Source organism: Pongo abelii, chromosome X (assembly GCF_028885655.2).
Source record: "Pongo abelii isolate AG06213 chromosome X, NHGRI_mPonAbe1-v2.0_pri, whole genome shotgun sequence".
Lineage (NCBI taxonomy): Eukaryota > Metazoa > Chordata > Mammalia > Primates > Hominidae > Pongo > Pongo abelii.
In genome coordinates, this window is record NC_072008.2 from 40,889,564 (window position 1) to 40,911,751 (window position 22,188).

At 44.9% G+C, this 22,188-nt stretch overlaps 1 protein-coding gene across 3 annotated transcripts; it reads right to left on the reverse strand.

Moving 5' to 3' along the window:
- Nucleotides 1-677: 677 nt before the first annotated feature.
- CXHXorf38 (chromosome X CXorf38 homolog) lies at nt 678-20,928 on the reverse strand. Of its 3 annotated transcripts, XM_002831544.6 has the most exons (7): nt 20,635-20,920; nt 20,337-20,471; nt 12,668-12,787; nt 10,667-10,816; nt 10,193-10,372; nt 4,350-4,509; nt 678-3,905 (listed from the first exon to the last, which is right to left on the reverse strand). In XM_002831544.6, the coding sequence occupies exons 1-6, from the start codon at nt 20,848-20,850 to the stop codon at nt 4,351-4,353; spliced, it is 960 nt and encodes a 319-aa protein (XP_002831590.2). In that variant the 5' UTR covers nt 20,851-20,920; the 3' UTR covers nt 678-3,905; nt 4,350. The 3 variants fall into 3 exon arrangements, with proteins under 3 accessions (XP_002831590.2, XP_063577464.1, XP_009233012.2); XM_063721394.1 differs by lacking the exon at nt 10,193-10,372 and having other exon boundaries at nt 20,635-20,928; XM_009234737.4 differs by lacking the exon at nt 12,668-12,787 and having other exon boundaries at nt 20,635-20,912.
- Nucleotides 20,929-22,188: the final 1,260 nt, after the last annotated feature.

Here is a 22,188-nt window from a genome sequence, read left to right on the forward strand (position 1 = left end):
GCATCTAATTCATAATATGCCCACCCAACTAAGTTAGCTGGGTTCACTTAGACCCTTTGTTGTCTAGGATATTAGTGTTTAAAGCCAAGTAAGTAATTCATACTTTAATAAAAATGAACTTTTTAAATCATTAGGGTAACAATCATTTCATAATCTTCCCAAACTCTCAAACGTAATCCTTTCTAACCTTGGCAATTTAAACTGTCTACAGATCTCCACAACTTTATAAAACCAGTAACATTTCCTGAATTGGCAGAGCTAGTTTTCCAGTTTTTGTCGCCAACACGCTTTAGTCATTTCCCAGAATCAGGTGTTTTACTCTGAGTTGAATATGTAATGTCTTCCTCCTTAGGTACTCTGAGCTCCCTGGTGAAGAACAGGCTAAATCCAAAGAACTGCTTTATCTTTGCAACTATAATGCTAATATCATTTTTTTCCTCTAATTCTTTCAAAACTATGAGCCACATATTTTGTCCCAGGGAGAGGCTGAGAACAAATCATATTGCTGGACGAAGACAAGGCGCTTCACGATGAAACAGACAGCCCTATGTAGAAAGTGATCCATTTGCTGGGCTTCTTCCCACGACCCTGACAATTTGCAGGTGACCCTGGAGGTGGAGCTACAAAATAGAGGAATGGAGGCTACAACATAGTCCAGGAAATGCGACACAGCCAGCTTGCAGTTTGAATTTATATTTTATTATTTTGAAATACAAAAATTTAAAAACATTTCAAAATACACCAGTACATGTTTGTTGTAAAAATTTCACCCAGGAGGATATAAAATAGAAAAGCCGAATATTCCTTCTAACTCTCCCCTCTACCTCAATTCCCTTCAGAGGTAACACAGCAAAAAAAACTGGGGAAAAGCAAACAACTTTCCACACCTCTACTATTCTAAAACACAAAGAGCATTACAGCTTGCTATGCATTTTTTTTCTTTTTTGGGTTGTTTTTTAGAGACGGAGTCTCCCTCTGTCACCCAGGCTGGAATGCAGTGGTGTGATCTCGACTCACTGCAACCTCCACCTCCCCAGTTCAAGTGATTCTCCTGCCTCAGCCTGCCGAGTAGCTGGGATTACAGGCACGCGCCACCAGGCCCAGCTAATTTTTGTAGTTTTAGTAGAGACAGGGTTTCGCCACATTGGCCAGGTTGGTCTCAAACTCCTGACCTCAGGTGATCCGCCCTACTCAGCCTCCCAAAGTGCTGGGAATACAGGCGTGAGTCACCGCACCCAGCTGCTATGCATTGTTAAACCTTTTGCTTTCTAGTTAATAAGTCTTAGAGATCACTGCATGACCACAGTGCAGCATCGCTTCATTCTTTCCAACAGTTGCATAAGATCCTGTAGTATGGATGTGCTACACTTTAACAGTGCTGCTGTACACATCCTGTTGTGCACACCCTTGTGCCCAGGTGCACAGTTCTGTTAAATAGAAAGATATGAACAGGTTGATGTCTCTATGTATGATGCTACACTGCCTTAAAGCCCTCTCTAGGGCTTTAAAAAGTTTTCGGAACCGTATCTTTATCAGAGCGGACAAATCCAGTAAGATGACAGCTCGTATACCATCATCCATACCTTACACATCCTTGTATTTATATCTACTTCAGTGGCTGGCACATGGTGGACCCTTGATAAAAGCTTCTTGGATAGGCAGAAACTAACTAGACACAGGTATAAAATGGAAGCGTTCATAACCCAAAGTTCCTAAAATTAGAAGTCAGATCTTAAATTGGTTAGTGAATCAAGATTCCATTTGATCCCAAGTTTTGTACCTCATATCTAGAAGCTCGGAAATATTTCACTAAGTTTCTTCATTTGGAAGAGTTGTGAGATGAACAAAATTTCTTTCTTTACTGTTGAAGTTTTCGCAAGGAATTTCATGAAATAAAGGGAGAAAGAAAATGTAAGACTAAAGACTAAATACTACTTGGACAGATTAAAGGAGGAAGTTACAGGCACACTTGCACTCATCTGGGCTTTACAGAGTGATATTAAGTGCATTTTAATGTAATAATATATACCAAATAAACCCCTGCCCTCCACCCATTCTACAGATGACATCCTTGGTGGGCGGCTGGATAGGCACACATCTTCACTGGGCTTGGAATGGAGCCTTTCCTGCAGGCAGCGAGGAACATGGCAATTCTGTTCCTGAAGGTCCACAGGCAACTTGACCCAGTTAAGTACCACTGGCCTTGGAAACAAGTAGATGCAGGGAAAGGTGAAAGTGAGGCCGACTCCACGGACCACTGCCTATGATGGGGCAGTCATTGCGCAGTTTGGGAAACCAGCAGGAGGAAGTCAGGAGTGGATGACTTTAGGGGTAAAAGGTATAGAAGAAGCATGAACGAATGTGTGAATTTGTTGAAAGAAAATGATGTCTTTGAATTTCCACAAGAATGTTGCAATTTCATTTTTAAATTTCGTAACGAAGGACGAGGCTTAGTTAACAGTATAACTAACATTTAGGCCTGTGAATACTCCCAAGCTATGAGGGGACCCTTCAGACAAATATTCACTGAGCATGTGAGGGCCAGGCCCCGGGAGCTTACTTTTCAAAAGTGTACCATAAACCAGCTGCCAAGCGAGAAGCTCCCCTGCTCCTGCCTGACATCCCCGCTTGTAATGCTGGCCTGAGTCCTGCCTGTCCACTGGTCACTTGAGTCACCATTCTCCAGCTCCCCACAGACCAGCCTGGGCTCACCTCCTTGCCCTACTGCCTTAGGCTACTGCAACCTAGTAGTAACAGTTTTTGGGGTTTTTTTTTGAGACAGGGTCTTGTTCTGTTACCCAGGCTGGAGTGCAGTGGCATGATCACAGCTCACCACAGTCTTGACCACCTGGGCTCAAGGGATCCTCACACCTCAGCCACCTGAGTAGCTGAGACTAAAGGTGTGTGCCACCATGCCCAGGTAATTTTTAAATTTTTTTGTAGAGATGGGGTCTCGCCATCTTGCCCAGGTTGGTCTCAAACTCCTAGGCTCATGTGATCCGCCCACAGTGCTGGGATTACAGGCGTGAACCACTGCACCCAGAGGCAGTAACATTTCTGTACTAATTGGAAATGACTAGAAAATCACCTTTCAGGCAATGTTTCTTCTTGCTTTCCTCTAAAAAGGAAATATTTCTTTCCTATCCCAACATTTATATCCCAGTCCAGCCTTGGGGATCCTGGGTGAATAGGAATAGGACTTGCCTGCCAGTGGGTGGAGCACTCCAGGTGAGCCTCTGGCACAGGCCTGGCCAAACACAGCCTTTACTAAGTTAAGCAGCTACAGTTTAGGACCAGAAAAGAAATTCACCTTTTAAGTAGCAAAAAATCCCTGGATGGTAGCAAGTTTTGTTGTTGTTTTTTGTTTTTTTGGGAGACAGAATCTCGCTCTATTGCCCAGGCTGGAGTACAGTGGCATGGTCTCAGCTCACTGCAACCTCTGCCTCCCAGGTTCAAGCGATTCTCCTGCCTCAGCCTCCCAAGTAGCTGGGATTACAGGCACATGCCACCACACCTGGCTAATATTTGTATTTTTTTTTTAGTAGAGACGGGGTTTCGCCATGTTGGCCAGGCTGGTCTCGAACTCCTGACCTCAGGTGATCCGCCCGCCTTGGCCTCCCAAAGTGCTGGGGATTACAGGTGTGAGCCATCACACCTGGCCTGGTAGCAAGTTTTGGCATAGAGTATCTAATATTTTTTATTGCAATAGATTATACAACCCCAAGTTTATAAATATTAAAATAATTCCAAAGAGTTAGAGGAAAGTCCAGGACAAAACAACAAAAATTCCTTTTTGTTTGGGTACATTACTCGGGTAACTTTTTCCTTTTGCACAGAAAAGGATGTCTGAGATGGAAGCCATGCTGACTTTCACAGAACATGCCTGATTTTTGTTGACGGGCAACCTAAAATGAAAGAGAATGTTTTATTTTTTTTTTTTATTTGAGGGGGGAAAAAGTAAAATGCAGAAGACAGTTACTCATTTTAAGAAGTTCTTATGGAAATTAGTCAATTGCTATTAATGCCATGGTAAGAGCTAGGCATCAATGGTGTCATTTTAAGGCAGAAATGCTTTTTGATTATGTTATAAAGCTGATTCATTTAATTCTAGACCAATGACTTCAGGTATATTTGGCTAAACAGGGAGTTGATGCTGAATTACTTCACAGACGTAAGAATCATTAAGTAAAGAACACAAACCTCAGTGTCCTTTCTTTGAAACAATAAGGACAAAGGCAAACTTCAGATTAGATTGTTGTGTGTTCATGATGGCCTCACATGAGAGAATAGACAGGAAAGAGATGAGGCGATTCTGTCCTTCTTTAACACCATCATCTGCCTGAACTCACCTCAGGCCTTCCTGTCAGGTGTTTGTCTCCCAGGTTCCCATGAATCCAGTTTTTGATGTAGACAGAGGCTGTCTAGCTTCTGCATATCTTCTGTAAGGCCATTTCTAAGATCCTCATTGTTTCTCAGAAATTCCTTCACCACTTCTAGTCGATTTGAGAGCTGCAAGAGGAAACCATGCAATGTATAGCTTAGACGATTTTATAGCAGATTTGTAATTCAAATGAAAAACCTACTAGCTTCCAGACTGGCTCCTACTCACGTGCCCAAGAGACAGAAATCTTGGCTACAGGCATCTGTCCACAGACAGGTTAAAGTTTGAAAAACAAAACAAATCCTTTAAAACAAAGCATCCTCCACTCAAAAAAAAAAAAGTGACCCAGGATAACTGGTTCTGGGGGTATACAAGGGAGTATTCGCTTGTCTCCTTCCATTTTTTTGCTTTAAAACTTCCTGCCTTTACATGAAAGGGCTTCATTTTATACATACACACCTGTGTATGTGTACAAATAAATAAAATCCCTTTTGAGTTCTGTACCTGTATGGATATATACATATGTTTATATATACGTGTGTGTGTATATATATATGTGTGTGTATATATATGTGTGTATGTATATATATATATATGTGTATGTGTGTGTGTGTATATTTTTTGTTTTTTTGAGACAGTGTCTTGCTCTGTCGCCCAGGCTGGAGTGCAATGGTGTGATCTCGGCTCACTGTAATCTCCGCCTCCCGGGTTCAAGCGATTCTCATGCCTCAGCCTCCTGAGTAACTGGGATTACATGCACGTGCCACCACGCCTGGCTAATTTTTGTTTTTAGTAGAGACGGAGTTTTGCCATGTTGGCCAGGCTGGTCTCAAACCTCTGACCTCAGGTGATTCGCCCGCCTCGGCCTCCCAAAGTGCTGGGATTACAGGTGTGAGCCACCGTGCCCAGCGATGAATGCTTTTAAATGGGGAACCTTCAACTGCAAGTTAAGTCAGGGTTATATAAATCTAATGAAGAAAAATAACGGAGCACCCTGCCCTAAGAGAGCAGTAGTTCTTAAACTGCAGAGTGTACATCACTGATTCCCGTGCAGCAGGTCTGGGGTGGAACCCCAGCAAATACTCACGTTATCGTGAAGTAAGCAAATGAAAGAGCCAGATGCCAGATCATGGCTGCTGGGGATGGGAGGGAGGTGGATGGCTGTGGCCAGGATGCACAGGGAGTGGGGAGGGACAGGGAGGAGCTGCAGATGACCACAGGGTTTCAGATTGTAAGTAGACCGGGAATGTGCCCTTCAGGAGCTGGTTAATACACAGCTGGAAACTAGCCTAGAGCTCCTGCAAGATGCTTGGGCTTTAAATAATAAATCTGGAAACCACAGACATGTGAAATGAAGATCACACGGATGACATTGTTCACAGCACGCGTTAGGAACTGTGGGCACTGCATCGTTAGCTCTCAGTGACCGTGCCCGGTGCCCTAGACACACCTCAGGGTCTTCCTGAGGCTCTAATCAGATGTCCGTGATGGCACCAGCAGGGCCTGGGCACCACATGCATGCTCCCAGATGGACTTTTGCCCTCAGTGGGGTGCCCCTCCACTTGAGCGGAGACTTTCTCACATGATAACCCGGGAACGGCGGTCCTTGTGCTGCTACCTCCTGACCCCCCCTGCAGACTCTCAGGACTGATGTGCTCTGTTCCACTTAGTTTCTTTTCTTTTGCTCAAGGTTTCAGTTCTCTTTTCCATCCCAAATTGCCTTTCTTTCCCATTATCTTCAACAGGAGTGTCCCATAGCTGACATTTCTTGGAACTTGTTTTCTCCTTTGTGAAATGCAACAAATGCATTTACTCTTGAAATGTGCTTAAGAGGTGTTCTGGCTGGGGTGATTATTTTAGCTTGGGGTTGGGAGGACGAATCAAAAGGAGGCTTTAAAAAAAAGTATTAAGAACAGGGAAGGCTTTGCATGTTTATACGTAAAGGGGGAGGAGAAAGTAGAGATGGAAAAACTGAAAGTACTAGAAAAATTTGGGACGTAGAAAATTCAGACTTGGACACTGAAGCCCAGCTTTGTCACTTAACTAGCTGTGTGACTTTGGCCAAGATATTTGACCTCTCTGAGCTTACTTTTGGTATACAAATTAAGGATGATGATAACACTACCACCTAGGATTCTTGTGAGGATCAGAAATAAGCTACTGAAAGCACTTAGCAGCATCTCTGGTCCATTCCCTCCTTCCTAACTATATTCATTTAATAAATGTCCAATTTACTGACAGTCTACTACGTGCTGGTCTACTGTTGGAGGTAAAAGACGCTCGGCAACTTCACTCTTCCAGTCACCTAAGTCAAAACTCTTGGCCTTGCTTTGATCTCTTTCTTTCTCTCACATGCCACATCTGCCCACCTTCACATCACCTCTACACTTCTACCCTCAGCCTGGCTACCACCATCTTTTACCTGGTCCACTGCAGTAGCCTCCTACCAGTCTACCTGCTTCTATCTTGGCCCCTCCCCTCCAGTACCCCGTGGTACCCTCACCACTGCAGCCAGTGGCTCCTTTTGTCATCCCGGTGGCTCACAAGGCCCAGTAGGAACTGCTTCCTCTCCCTTCACTTCTCTGACCTCTTCACCCACTATTCTTTCAAGTCCTCTTCCCCTAGATACACACATGGCTAATCCTCACCTCCTTCAAGGTATTGCTAAGTCTCACCTTCTCAAAGAGGCCACCCTAACTACCCTACTGCAACCTGACGTTCGTCCCCGCTCTGCCAATCCTGATCGCCCTCCCTCTGCTCTACACTGGATTTCTCCTTCTACTGCCCCACATCATTACCTTATTACGTTTACTGTTTAGTATCTGTCTCCCACTATGGAGATATTTGTCTGTTTCATTCACTGATGCATACCAAGCTTCTAGAACTGTGCCTGGCACACAGTAGGTGCTCAATAAAAATTTCTAGAATATAACAAATGAAGTGTCATTTTCTATCCTTTCCCCAATGGCCTTGAGTACACGCTGTCATCGTCCCTTATCCCTGAGCTTCCCCGCAGGTCTCTGTGAAGGTGGCTCACCAGGATTTAAGAAATCAGTCATGATTTTAAAGTCTGTGAAAATTATTTTCAAGTTTTTTAGCCACTAACTGTGCTCAATGTTCTTTAGTTGGATTTTTTTTTTAACAGAGCAATGAGGGCTGGCAGGACTATGTGAAGGGCACTTAGGTGGCAGCCGAATTCTGGGGCAGATGAGCCCATGGCCAACACAAACTCCACATGTGTTACAAGGGGGCCGAGCAGCTGCTACTCCCATTTGGCTCCGAAGCAGAAAAAAAATCTCACAATCACAGCAATACATGCACAGTGTACACCCACTTTTTGTAATGTTCTATACCTTTAAGGTTCGCCAAACAAATAGAAAATCGTGGAGATGGTGGGCTCTCTGTGGCACTCCACGATGTGTTTGTAGGAGCTGTCACACTGAATTACCACCATCAATCATTTTTCTCAACTTAGCTTTCTAACCCTACCCCTACTTTTTTTGGTTGGTTGGTTTGTTTGTTTTAAGAGATGGGGTCTCCCTACATTGCCCAGGCTGGTCCCAAACTCCTGGGCTCAAGTGATCCTTTCACCTTGGCCTCTGAAAGTGCCGGGATTACAGGCAAGAGCCACCGCACCTCGCCTTTACCCCTACTGTTTTAACAAAAACAAGAAACAGGTCTTGATAACATTCATAACAAAAGTCCTGGGGTCATAATATAATCACTGTATTTCCTGATCCCGGGATGCACATTTTTTTCCTATTGTAACGTCTCAAATGAGAATGCATCTTACCATTGATAGTGTCTTGTAATAAACTGGCAGCATTATTTTTTCTTTCTTAGAAGTAACTGAAATAATGGTATGTTTTACAATTGACAGCATTTTAGATTCATTGAAATCTGGTCTTAACAAATCCTCTGACTTTGGCAACTAACCTTAAAGAAGATGGAAAATCATATACGGTACTGAACTTTCTGAAGACGTCAAATTTCATATATGTAGAAACCTGACCTCCAACTTTTTTGAGGCAACATGCCAATCAATCCTCACATTTTGACCAACTGAAATATTATGAGAAATGCCATGGTCTGCTGAAGAGAAAGCATGAAAAATGAGAATTTATCAACTCCACCTAGAGACTCCACCCAGAAGACAAGCCAATTAATCCCTATTTCCTTTCTGTAAAACAGATAATGGGGGTTCAAAATGTACAGCTGCCAGCTCCTCAGTATATAAGATCTGCAGCACAGCAGGCGGGAAGCCACAGGATCAGAAGGCGGAGACCTGCGGGCCAGCCCTCAGCCCCAGTGCAAGCTCCCTGGGGCCCTTGCCTCACATGCAAAGCAGGGGATATAAGATGACTGCCAGGTTCCCTTCCAGCTCTCAACTGACACAAAATCCTGGCTCTAGCTTCTGAAAACAGCAGCAGAAAGAAAACTGGGGCTCTAATGGCATTATAAAATAAAGACAGAGGAACTCAAACACATGGATTTAGAAAAGAGAAGATAAACATTCTAATACATCATTTTAAATACCTATGGTGTACCATGGTGGGCACACCCAAAAAACCAGGGGTACCAAGTCCTTGTGCTAAAGGGGCTCACCATGCTGAATAAAGCACCTGGATCAAAGCTGGAATGGTTAATACAGGCATAGTTATCTGCAAGGAGCACAGCTCCGTGAATTTGCATTTAATAAACTCTCCCTATGTTTAATGAGGTAACCAGCAAAACTACTTTCCTTGGACAAGGAGGAATGGAGAGGTGAAATGATTTTTCCAATATCTCCTGGTGATCTAGAAGTCTAATTCAGCCAGTGCTGGAATATTTCTGAACCTTACTGGAATATAATTCTACTACTGTTAATTTCTTTTATGCCTTGCATGTGACAAAGGAGATTTGTTTCTCCTGTACTTGGTAGTTTAGACCATCATTAGTCTGCAGGTCCTAAACTAGAAACATTGATGATCTTTTAAACATTCCTCTCCCCACCTTCTCCACCCTTTTCCAGCCCCATGCCATGCTCCAAGTAATCTCCCTGGCCACCAAGATCCATCAGTTCTGCTCAGGCACTGCCTCCAGAACCCAGCTCCACCACAGCCCCTAGTTTCTGTTCTCTCTCACCTTCACACGACTGCAAGAGCCTTCTGGGTAATTGCTAGCCACTCATCCAACCTCCAACTACCACAAGAGTTAACTTCCTCAAAGCTATATCTGATCCTATCACCCTTTCTTGACTGCTTTTTGGGAATGAAGCCGAAGCCCAAACCCCGTGGCATGGCCTAGGAAACCTTTTGGCATGTGGCTCCAGCCCACTTTACCATCCACAAACCTGGCCATAGCTCGTGTGCTCACCTGTTCTTGCCCAGGCTCAGACTATCCTTTCCTGCTTTTGCAAGTACTGTGCCCTCTGCCAAGAAGAATCTTTTTCTCTTGCCAATTTGTCAGACTCTTATTTGATTCTGTGAGCCACAGCTCAACAGCATCTTCTTGGCAAAATCTTTTTTGGCAATCCACCTGACCAGCAGAGAACGTCTGGAGCATTTTTTTCAGAATTCTATTGTAGCCTTTATCACATTTTTCCACTTTGTGGTACAGATTAGGCATTCAAATGTTTGCTGATGTGAAAGTGAAAATATTTGTTAAGAGGTAATATTACTCTGTGCCAAACGCATATTCACACTTCTGGAAATTATTTGACTTATAAATCAAAAACACAATTAATTATTTGTTAAGATGAGCTACTCCTCCTCCCCAGAATCTTTCTTTGGGTTGTTTACTCACACAGAGCCTATAACACTTTTCTTTTACCTCTTCAGGCAACACCTCTTGTTCTTCTGCTTGAAGATATATCTCTTGAAGTTTCTCCTTTAGTAACTGAATTTCTATTTCACTGACTTGGCTCTCACTCAGGTAAGTTCCCATTTCACATTCACACCCATCTCGCTGATCTTCCTCGGGGATGTGAACAGCCCAGTCAGACGTCAACAGCTGAGGGATTGCCACACAAATATATGAACTGATTTCATGAAGAAGATATTCCACTGAATTACTCAAATAATTTATAATTAAACATAATGAAATGGATCCATATTAATAGTGCACTGTGACCACAGAAAAGCTTCTCAGCCCAGCATAATTACAGATTTCATATCAGCATTCTTTCCCCTGCTTACATTCTAACATTTAGGTTAAATCTAATAAACTTTAAATTCTAAATGTGTGGCTGTTGTTGTTTTCTCTCTCTTCATTCTGTATGCCAGAACTATTAAACATGATTTTTACCTGTTCTATTCTGGAGTATACTGCCACAATCTCTGGGATGTTCTTGAATTCATTCAGAAAATTTTGGATCTTCATCTGAAAATCTCGAAGCCATGTAGAAGATACTTTCATCTCTGAAGAGTGCATGAGCTCATTACGACATTTAATTACCTGCAGAAAGACAAAAAGATAAAAGGCTTCAAAATCAAACAACGGGGTAAAGTGAGATCTTTCACCCCAAAGAAAAAATCATAGAGAGGCTTTGTTAATTACAAAATCAACAAGAACAGTCTTCAGATTAGAAGGGCTGGAACTTTCTTGGGATCATGGGCATAATCTGGCATGTACCTGTATCAGAGTGGAGGACACTTCAGCCCTCCAGCCCCGCAAGTTGGATCCACATTTAGTTTCATCCTGTCTAGAGGGCAGACACCAAGAAGTGAAGTTCTCCTTTTGCCTTCAAGGGTCAGGCAGGTAGCCTGAGGGAAGCTGGCCATGTGTAATGGTAAGGAGTCATCTCCCTACTAAAAGACTGGTTCGGGGCAAACTGGAAAGCAGAGGCCCTATCTCAAGGGGCAGCCTCTACTTAACACGCAGCTCGTTGCCATGGGAGTTACATGAGCCCTGTGTTCCCAGATCTTCTGATTTTTCATGAGAAAACTGGAAATTTAGATTTTTATGACAACTAATTTGAAATTTTAAAAAATCATGCAGGACAAATAAGACATGACAATAAGCCAGATTATGGCCACAGGATTCTAGGAATAAAAAGATGGCTCCTGGGCAACAGTTCAGCCTTTTCTCCCTCCTTGAGTCTCTGGAGCAGATTTCCAAGCAATCCAGAAATTCCTAACATAACCTGTAGGTACCTGTCAGTGCCGTTGAGGCTTGAGGGGATGTTCAATCCCCAGTCACATGAATAATACATTAGTCAGGGTAAGAAATACAAATAAGCCTACAACTATCCTTAGCCCTTGAAGTCTTGTGGCCAGCTGGGTATTCCACATTCCCCCAAAATCCCTTAACTTAAAACAACCTGCCAAAGAGCAAGCGCATCAGCTCTTGGTATACCCAAAGGATGAAGCAGACAATACAAAAGTCTTTTAAATACTGTTGGAGCACCAGGAAGCTGGGTCCAGGGAGTTTCCTGATGTGGAAACCGTGATGAAAAGAAAATAAACTTTGGCCTCTATCTTTAGAAAAATGGTCATCTGATCATGTATTAATATATAATTCTTATAAAGTCTTCCACAGTTTGGTTAAAAGATATCAAAGGGGTCAACCACTATGACAGTTCTTTGTTTCTGCTGATATCATAAAGGAGTCTCAATCCTGGTAGTTGCTGGTATGCAGACAAAAGATACATGCATTTTCTCTACCTATTATAACTAATCCAGGTATAGCTATACACTGTTTCCAATGACCTTCAGGATAATAAATGTATGAGTTGTTCTCTGGTGAACTAGAGAAAAATCTAAATTTCCCAGAGGAAATCTAACAAGCACAGTGATCTATTCCGACACTGTTATCCATCAGTGTTCACATTTTCTTCAGTTCCATACCATTTGGTCTTGCAGCTGCTTAGCCAATGAGATTCAGAAGGGTAGGATTCAAATGCTGGCATACAACGGGCAGAATGATGCAATGTTCTGTATTTTTTTTAATAAGGAAAATTACTTTGGTTCTGTTTATGGCAGAACAGGGAAGAGACTTTTAGGTTCATCTACTTCAGTGGCAAATGGCACAATGAGCTGTTAGGAAACTAATTCAGGAGAACTACTCGATTGCATTTGCACTGGGGTTCTTGGACATCACAGAAGACATGATATGAGCCACACTAGTTTGCTTAGCGATGCCAACTTCGAACCCAAGTCTAACTTTCTTTGTACACCACTGTTCCGGGGAGCTACTACGTGCTATACCTGCATGGTTGGCTTAGCATCACAGGTGTAGCTCACGACTGGCTCTCACAGCATAGACCCAACTGACTCAGGGTATGCTTTTGAATCTGACAGCTCTTACCTCTGTGACTTTCTTTCGATCAACCACGAAGTGATCGCAGGAGTTGATGAGACTTAAAAGAGCAACTGCATCACATTCCTCAGGTCCTCGTTTGCCTGCTAGTCCTCGGGGCATGAAGGCCTATAGCAAGGGAGGGAGGAGGGGGACCTGAGCCTCTTCCAACTCTAGGAGATGGAAAGGCAATGGTTACTTGTCTATTTTCCAAATGATGACTGAAGTTCTCTTATGCACTGAGGTTTCAACTTAGAGCCTCATGAGCCCATAATGCAAGTAGGGAAACAGTGTCACAGCTAAACCTTGGCCAAGGGCAATAACTGAAGGGCTGTACTATCCCTGCTATTAGATACATATGATATAACAGGCTTTCCATTCTGTTTTAATGGCATATAAACAGAAAGCATAACTGGAAGGCATCTTTTTTCTTTTCCTTACTGAAATTTCAGTGGTTGAGTTGTTAAATAAAAAGATTTAAAAATAAAATGAAAGTGGACACTTTCTAAATGACTTGAGGAAGTTTGGTATGGAAGTATTACATTAAGAGTCTGGGCTTTGGAGTGCAAACTGGGTTCAAATGCCAGCTCTGCCATTTGCCAGCTGTGACCTTGGTCAAGTTACCCTCAGATTCCTTATCAGTAAATGGGGGATAACTGTCCTTATCTACTTCAAAGGATATTGTGAGAATGAAATAAAAGAATGCAGGTATAGCACTAGCACAGTGCTGGGCACGTGCTAGTAACCAGGACATCAATGCTGGCAATTATTATGTAGACGGTGCAAGGCGAGTAGGACCCACATAGGAGTTACAGATGGAATCCGGGGATGGGAGATACTAGATATGCCAGAAGGGCCTCAAGCTAGCAGGATCTTGCCTTTAGAAGGAATTTTATGGCACAGACCCCCAAAATGGTATTATGGGAAAGCTTGGGCGTATTTCTTTCCTGAAATATTTCTCAACTTATATTGGGACGCAACAACTTTACTAGGCTAAGAATCACAAGCGTACACTCCTGCCAAGGGACTAGAACAAAAAGTTACTCGCAATAAGAACTCTAAATAGGCTGGGTACAGTGGCTCATTCCTGTAATCCCAGCACTTTGGGAGGCAAAAGCAGGAGGATCGTTTGAGCCCAGCCTGGGCAACAAAGCAAGACTCCCATCTCTATTAAAAAAAAAAAAATTAGCCATGCATGGTGGTGTGTGCTACAGTCCCAGGTACTCAAGAGGCTGAGGCAGGAGGATTGCTTGAGCCCAGGAGTTCAAGGTTGCAATAAGCTCTGATTACACCACTGCACTCCAGCCTGGATAAGAGATCAAGACCCTGTTTCAAAACAAAAACAAAAACAAAAAACAACAAAAAAAACTCTTTTATTTAAGAGACCTGTTCCATTGAAAACACATCTCAATAGGCAAGCAACTACAATGCCTCCTACAGAGCTGCTCATGAAAGCATTCTGAAAAGGCTGGGGTAAGTGCTCATGTATGCCAAGGAGAGTCAGGGCTACGCTCCTGATGGTGGTGAAATCATACACCTGAGCCCCACATAATTCAGAATTTTGTAAACCCTGGCTGGCCCCTATCAACAGGTACAATAGCCAGTACCACCACTATCTTTCTGTGCCTTAATAGCCACAGACATGCCGACCCTCTGAAAGAAGTCTATTTTGGGCCGGGTGCACACCTATAAACCCAGCACTTTGGGAGGCCAAGGCGGGCGGATCACCTGAGGTCAGGAGTTCAAGACCAGCCTGGCCAACACAGTGAAATCCCATCTCTACTAAAAATACAAAAACCAGCCAGGCGTGGTGGCACGCGCCTGTAATCCCAGCTACTTGGGAAGCTAAGGCAGGAGAATCGCTTGAACCCAGGAGGCAGAGGTTGCAGTGAGCCAAGATTGCTCCACTACTCTCTAGCCTGGGCAACAGAGTGAGACTCTGTCTCAAAAAAAAAAAAAAGTCTATTATGGATGCTAAAAAGGTTAACAAAGAAGCTAACTAACAGGCAAACTAATGCCATGAAACTGAAGAAAAGCAGCTCTGAAAAATAAAAAAAAAAATTAGTCAGGCATAGTTGCACACGCCTGTAGTACCAGCTACTTCGGAGGCTGAAATGGGAAGATCACTTGAGCCCAGGAGGTGGAGGTTGCAGTGAATCGAGATTGTGTAACTGCACTCAAGCGTGGGTGACAGTGCAAGACCCTGTCTCAAAAAGGAAAAAAAAGAAACTGCTGAATTCAGCTGTTGCTGGGAAGAAAATGCAAAGTTAGTGGGGTCTTAGTCACCTCCGAAACAGGTGTAGTAGTTTTTCTTTTCCATTATAAGGTAGGTCCTGTCTGGCATTTTCTCACCAATATAAGCCAATCTCTTCCATGTTAAAGTTTTTGTTTTGTTTTGTTTTTGAGAGACAGGGTCTTGCTCTGTTGCCCAGACTGGAATACAGTGGCACAATCACAGCTCACTGCAGCCTCAAACTCCCAGGCTCAAATGATCCTCCCAACTCAGCCTCCCAAGTACCTGGGAGGATTACAGGCATGCACCACCATGCTTGGCTAATTTTTTGTATTTTTTGTAGACATGGGGTTTCGCCATGTTGCCCAGGCTGGTCTTAAACTCCTGGAGTCAAGTGATCCGCCTGCTTCGGCCTCCCAAAGTGCTGGGATTACAGGCGTGAGCCACCGTGCCTGTCCTTGCTAAAAGTTTATTTTAGTAATTATTCCCTTTCTTCAGAACTGGAAGCCAACAGGGAGGCTCTGCTGCATCCTTACCATAAAAGCAGTGTCTTAAAATTGTATTGCATACCACCGTGTTCCACATGCCAAACACACAGCAGTGAGAAACATGTTATTGCCTCTCTCTATCCTCCACTGTCTCTTCGCTGAGTAGGAGATGGGGCTGGAAAATAAACAGAGGCCCAATCGTGCAGGGCCTTATTGGCTCTGGAAAGGTGTGGGGTTTATTCTAAGGCCATCAGGAAGCCATCCAAGGGTTTTAGGCAAGGGTTATAGAACGATCTAATTCCCATTTGAAGACTGCACATGCTGCTGTGTGAAGGACCGACCACAGATGCTCAGAGCAGCAGAGGCCTGGTAGGAGAGGGTGAGAGTTGTGATGTGGAGATGGAAAAGAAGATTCCAAAAGTATTTTGCAGGTACAAACAAGGAGAGAGGGGGTACTGAGAGGGAAAGAGCTGAAACAAAAGTGACTCTAGAAAGTTGGTAACAGGGAATGGGCATAGCGTGGGGGGCAAAGACAAACTGTTCTACTTTAGAACTAAATAAAATGTGCTCCATAGGCGATGGAGTGGAGGGGGCAAGTAAGCAGTTGGATGTGTGTATCTAGAACTCAGAAGAGAGGGCAGGGCTAGAGCCACCAATTTGGGAGCCAGTTAGCATTGAACTCCACAGGCCTGGACAATGTCACCAGAGAAGGGAACAGAAGAGGCCCGGCCCTGAGTCCCGAGGAAGGCCAAAAGACATTCAGAAGGAGGCTGAGCAGGAAAAGCCAGGGAGATGGGAGGAAAGCCAAGAGGGTTTCAAGAGCAGCCAGTAATGCCAAATGGCTCTGGGAGGTAAAAGAGACCAGGTCACAGATGCAGTGGAGTGGCAGGGGCAGAAGCCGAGGCGGAGTTGGTTGAAGAGGAAGTGGGAGCAGAGGAGAACAGGCATGAAACCTCTTTTTTGAGATGCTCTGCTGGATTTGTGTATGGGAGGCAGATAGAGAAATGGGGAGATAGCAGGAGAGAATGGATCAAGGGACATTTATCTTTTTCTCTTTTTTTTCTGAGACAGGGTCTTACTCTGTTGCCCAGGCTGGAGTACAATGGTGCCACCACAGTTCACTGCAGCCTTGACCTCCTGGGCTCAAGCAATCCACCCATCTCAGCCTCCCAAGTAGCTGGGATTACAGGCACACACCACCATAGCTGGCTAATTTTTTTTTGTATTTTTGGTAGAGACGGGGTTTCACCATGCTGGCCAGGCTGGTCTTGAACTCCTGACCTCAAGTGATCCACTCGCCTCGGCCTCCCAAAGTGCTGGGATTACAGGCATGAACCACCGCACCCAGCCACGCCCGGCTAATTTTTGTATTTTTTTGTGGAGACAGTTATGGAGTTTCGCCATGTTGCCCAGTCTGGTCTCGAACTCCTGAGCTCAAGCAATCTTCTCAACTCTGCCTCCCAAAGTGCTGTGATAACAGGCATGAGCCACCACATCCGGCCTCTTAAAATCTTATTTTCCAATTATTTATTCAAGTGTTTTTAAAAAAAAAACAGCTTTCTTGAGATATAATTCACCCATCTACACATTATAATTCAGTGGTTTCCAGCATAAAGAGGTGTGCAACCATCACTACAGTCCATTTTAGAACATTTTCACTGCCTCAAGAAACCCCATCCCCATTAGCTATCATCCCTCATTCCCCAAAGCCCTGGCAACCACTAATCTACTTCTGCTTCTGTAGATTTGCCCATTCTGGACATTTCTTTTCTTTTCTTTCTTTTTTTTTTTTTTTTGAGATGGAGTTTCCCTCTTGTTGCCCAGGCTGGAGTGCAATAGCACAATCTCAGCTCACCACAACCTCCACTTCCCAGGTTCAAGCGATTCTACTGCCTCAGCCTCCCGAGTAGCTGGCATTACAGGCATGTGCCACCACGCCTGGCTAATTTTTTGTATTTTTAGTAGAGACGGGGTTTCTCCTTGTTGGTCAGGCTGGTCTTGAACTCCTGACCTCAGGTGATCCGCCCGCCTTGGCCTCCCAAAGTGCTGGGATTACAGGCATGAGCCACCATGCCCGGCCTGGACATTTCTTACAAATGGAGTCTAAATGGAATTTATATAAAATGGACATTTCATACAAATATAATATGTGACTAGCTTCTTTCACTCAGCATACTGTTTTCAAGATTTATCCACATTGTAACTTGTATCAGTACTTAATTCCTTTGTTACATTGTTATAGCAAAACAATATTCCATTGTACAGAGACACTGCATTTTAAAAATTCCATTCATCAGCTGATGAGTATTTGGGTTGTTTCTACCTTTTGGCTATAGTGAATGGAGCTGCTATGAACATCTGTGTACATTTTTTTGTATGAATGTATGTTTTCATTTCTCTTGGGAATATACTTACGAGGGGAATTGCTGGGTCATGTGGTAACTGTTTAATTCTTTCTTTTAAAAAATTTAAATAAACCATGGCTATATTAAAGCTTTTTCTATGGAGATGGGAATGAGCTGCAAGAGAGAGAGTGGACAATTGAAGCCTCAAAGGCCTTGAGCAAGAGAAAAGGGATAAGATCCAACACACGAGTGGAGGTATGAGGCAATAAGAGGAGAGACATCCTTCCTCCTCTGTAGCAGAAGGAAACAGATGGTGCACATGGAGATTAGTTGGTGTTGGCAAAAAGAAGAGGAAGTATAGTCAGCCCTCCATATCCATGGGTTCCACATTCATAGAATCAACCAACTGTGGATGAAAAATTCTCAGAAAAATAATACAACAGTAAAGAGTAATAGAAATTTTTTAAAAATATAGCATAACAACTATTTACATAGCACTTACATTCTATCAGGTATTATAAGTAATCTAGAGATGATTTAAAGTATATAGGAGAATGTATGTAAGTAATATGCAAATACCACATACATCATTTTATATCAGGGACTTGAGCATCTGTGGATTTTGGTACCCTTGGGGGTCTTGGAAGCTATAACCCATGGATAAGGAGAGACAACTATATATGTCCAGGGGCCTCCATCAATTCCGTGAAGCATGAGCAAGGGCGGAGGAACGGGAGCAGGGATTTGCCAGGGAAAAGTAGTAGTCTCCAGAAACAGAAGCCTAGAGAGAGATGTGGCCAGACCACTGGGGCTCATGATCAAGAATGAAAGTGAAACCTGTTAGTTCCCTTGTGAGATTCTTTCCCACTAATCAGAAGCAGAAAATGTCATCAGGACTGGAGTTGGGCCAGGCAAGTTCAGAGAAAGGAGAAAAAAAAAGCTGAGATAACAGCAAAGGACCGATTATAATGATGGGCCATGGAATCTGGGCTAGCTGAGGTGACAAAGGCAGGCAGGAGGACAGAGGGTGCTGGGTATTCAGGAAGCAGTGGAAGCCTCAAAGAGGTGGAAGTAGTATGGGGCACAGGGTTGGGGGCAGGGGTGTGTGAATAAGTGTGCCAAAGGCCAGCAGGATGTTAGATACTGAGACTTTCTGTGCCAAGGTCCAAGGTGTGGGCATGCAAGCCGGAGGCTGAGGGGGAGTGAAGCAGAGGATGCTAGAATCAGGAGCCCAGAAACTGAGAGGATGGGGTTGGACTAGAAGGTCTGTAGGTGACAGCAACCAAGAGGAGCAAAGAGTGGTATAAGGAGGTAGTACAGGCTACAAGAGGATTCCAATGGTGTGAAAGCAGCAACGGAGACCAAACAGATGAGGGACAGGCATTGTAAAGGGCAGAGTTTTCTTTCTTTCTGTTTTTTTTTTTTTCTCTTTTCTAGGTAAAAATAGAAGTCAGCAACTCTATGGCTGCAGTGGAAAAAAATGGGGAAGAAGGTGTAGGTGTGGTGGGTTTACCGGCTCGTGATACCCAAAAGTCTGGGGACCCCTGATACAGTTCAATTTTTTTAAGACAGGGTCTTGCTCTGTCACCCAGGCTGGAATGCAGTGGTGTGATCACGGCTCACTGCAGCCTCGACTTCCCGGGCTCCAGTGATCCTCTCACCTCAGCCTCCTGAGTAGCTGGGACTACAGGCACGCACCACCACACCCAGCTAATTTTTGTATTTTTTTGTAGAGACGGGGTTTTGCCATGTTATCCAGGGTGGTCTTGAACTCCTGAGCTCAAGCCATCCTCCCACCTTGGCCTCCCAAAGTGCTGGGATTACAGGCATGAGCCACCGCGCCCGGCCCCAATTCCTTTCATTTTTGAGATTGCGGAGCACAAGCTGGCCCAGTGTCACACCACAGCAGCTGAGCCAGGACTCAGATCACCTGCTTCCCAGGCACTGCTCCTTTCCAGTGCCCACCCTGTGCCTGCTGATAACTACTGGCATGTAGACTGACTGCTAAAGTCGATTTGTGTTAGGAAGCCATTTCTGGCTGTCCCTCTCCGTCCCTTACTGGGCAAAAAAATTTCCCACTCTATCTACTTAGTAAGTGACATTGCCAAGATCTGAAGACAGATCCGGCTGCCTACCCCATTCCCAGCTCCCCAAAGTGCCTTTAACTGGGCACTTAAGGTGCTATTTTAGCTCTAACTTCCCTTGGCTTACTCTGTCATCCTTAGGCATCCTATAGCCAAAAAAGAGCTGATGAGCTGTTCAGCGAGCCTTACCCTCAAACAGGCCACACACAAGTCTCCCTCCCTCCCTGCCTGTGCTCATGATGCTCGCTCTACATCTTGCCCCAGCATCTCTTGTAGAAATCTTTCCTATAACTTTCCAAGCAGGGGTAACAAACTCAAATGCCCTCAGGAAGCAGACGGGTAGAAGAAAGCTTCTACTTCACTAAGCTGGGTTGGGTCCCCCATACCACCCCTGAACCGCCTAGACCCTTGATCAATCAATCTCTCTGCATCTGTTTATGAGGCCCCGGCGTCCACAAGACCAGATAGCCACCCCGAGTGCTGGGTGACCCGCCGCTTCCTCCTTCCGTCCCCGCCTCAGGCGCTTACCTTGGCCACCTCCCAGGCGTCCACGGGCCAGCGGCCCGGCCGGCAGTTTCCCCAGTGCACATCTCCATTTCTGTTGACATGATGTCTCAAAATCTCCCGTTTCCATTCAGCGCACACCTGACACTGAGGCTGAAACTACAGGGGGCGGCGGTGAGGAGGGGCCCAGGAAGGAGGGACGTCGCGGTGGGCCCCGCCTCGCGGAAGGAACAGGACACTTGCGCTCTGGGTCTGGGACAGGAACGGGGATGAGGAGGGGTGGGGTGGGGGCGGTGGTCAAGGCCCCGAGCCAGGTGCTCACCTGGCGGGCGCGCGGGCTGCACCGTGAGCCGCCGCGGCAGACTGCGCGGGGCCCCAGGCCGGGGGCTGCGGCGAGTAGGCCGCGGTGGAAGGAGAGCACCTCGCGGCCGACGAAACCCTGCAGGCAGCTGCGCAGCAGTAGCAGGCAGTGGCCCGCCTTCACCCAGTTCTTGTACTCGGCGCAGTTGAGGCGCGCCGCTAGCTCCGACAGCACCATGTCTCTCCCTTGGAATCAGGAGGTTGCGGGGCGTGGCGGACGGCAGTGCGCAGGCGCGGAGCCTGGGAAGTACCCGAGGCAGTGGCGCCTGCGCCGGCGGCAGCGACGCCTGCGCCTGCGCGGCGCGGTGCCACCGATCCCGGGGCGGGGCGTCTTGACTTCCGGGGCACGTCGGCTCCACCCCACTTGGGTGACGTCTGACGTCTAACAACCTTGGTGCTTGGGGAAGCAGTCACTACTTGAAACCCTTAGGCCCTCTTGGTCCCCCCCAAACAGAGACCCTGTCAGCATCCGATTCGACTTCCTCTCCTAATGTAGGGCACTTCTGTTTTAACTTTTATTGTACAGATGTACAAGGTGCTCAGGGCACACTGCTTGAATCGTGTATGTTCTTTGCATTATACAATTCTAGAGTTACTCGTTCCTAAGGCCACAGACCAGCTGTAGCAAATTGAGGTATTAGTGAAACGTGACTGCTGGCTGCCTGCGGTGTGCCAAGCTGACCCAAAACTCAAAATCCCCCGCCACTGGACCACCTAGAAGGGGGCGTTTGCCTCTTTAGGGCAACACATCACTTGGATTCTAGAAGGCTGCACACCTGAGCCAGATAAGGGCATCCTGAAGCACCTAGCAAAGGTTAGACGATAATTATCTAATATTCTTGGTTATATGATAATTAGTGCTCCTTGCACATGGAAGTCTGATTTAAGTTCCAAAGAAGTGCCACAAAGGTCAGAAGGCACTGGGATTGTCAACTCCAAGTGTCAAGTCGTTAGTTGTAGTTGTTTTTAGTGAGCTTTCTGAGCTTGAAAAAAATTGTGTGTAGTTAAAAGCCTCTGATGAAAGAGTCTAAACATTAAACCTTCCCCTGACTGTGGTTCACAACAAAAATGTCCAGTGCTTAGGAGCACTAGCTCAGACTCAAACTGCCCCTTCTTAGCAGTTTGATCTTAAGCAACCTTAATTTGATCTCAGGCAAATTACATTTCTCTGGGCCTCCATTTACTCATTTTTAAGAAGAGGATATCAATAACCTACCACATTGGGTTGTTGTGAGGATTAAATACACATTGAAATATTAAGAAAATGCCCAGCACACAGTAAGCTCTCAGTAAATACTTGCTATTATTTTATATTGACCTAAATATGCCCCTTCATCAATCAGTTATATTCTTGGGCAAGGTATTTTAACAAATCACTGGCCACTTGGAAGCGGAGGCAACTTACAGAAAATTGTGAGCATACCATGGAGTTCCTGGAGTTGTGCAGCACAGTGCTGGTTGGCCTCTGCTAACTTTGTCTTAATAACCTCAATGCTAAATCCATCCTAAGTAAATT

Excerpts from the sequence above, each read along its gene's own strand:
- CXHXorf38 (XM_002831544.6), bottom strand. The coding sequence starts at position 20,850 with ATGGTGCTGTCGGAGCTAGCGGCGCGCCTCAACTGCGCCGAGTACAAG. Across the intron at positions 10,817-12,667 it reads ATCGAAAGAAAGTCACAGAG|GTAATTAAATGTCGTAATGA; the intron begins GTAAGAGCTGTC and ends GTCTTTCTGCAG. Across the intron at positions 10,373-10,666 it reads TATACTCCAGAATAGAACAG|CTGTTGACGTCTGACTGGGC; the intron begins GTAAAAATCATG and ends GCAATCCCTCAG.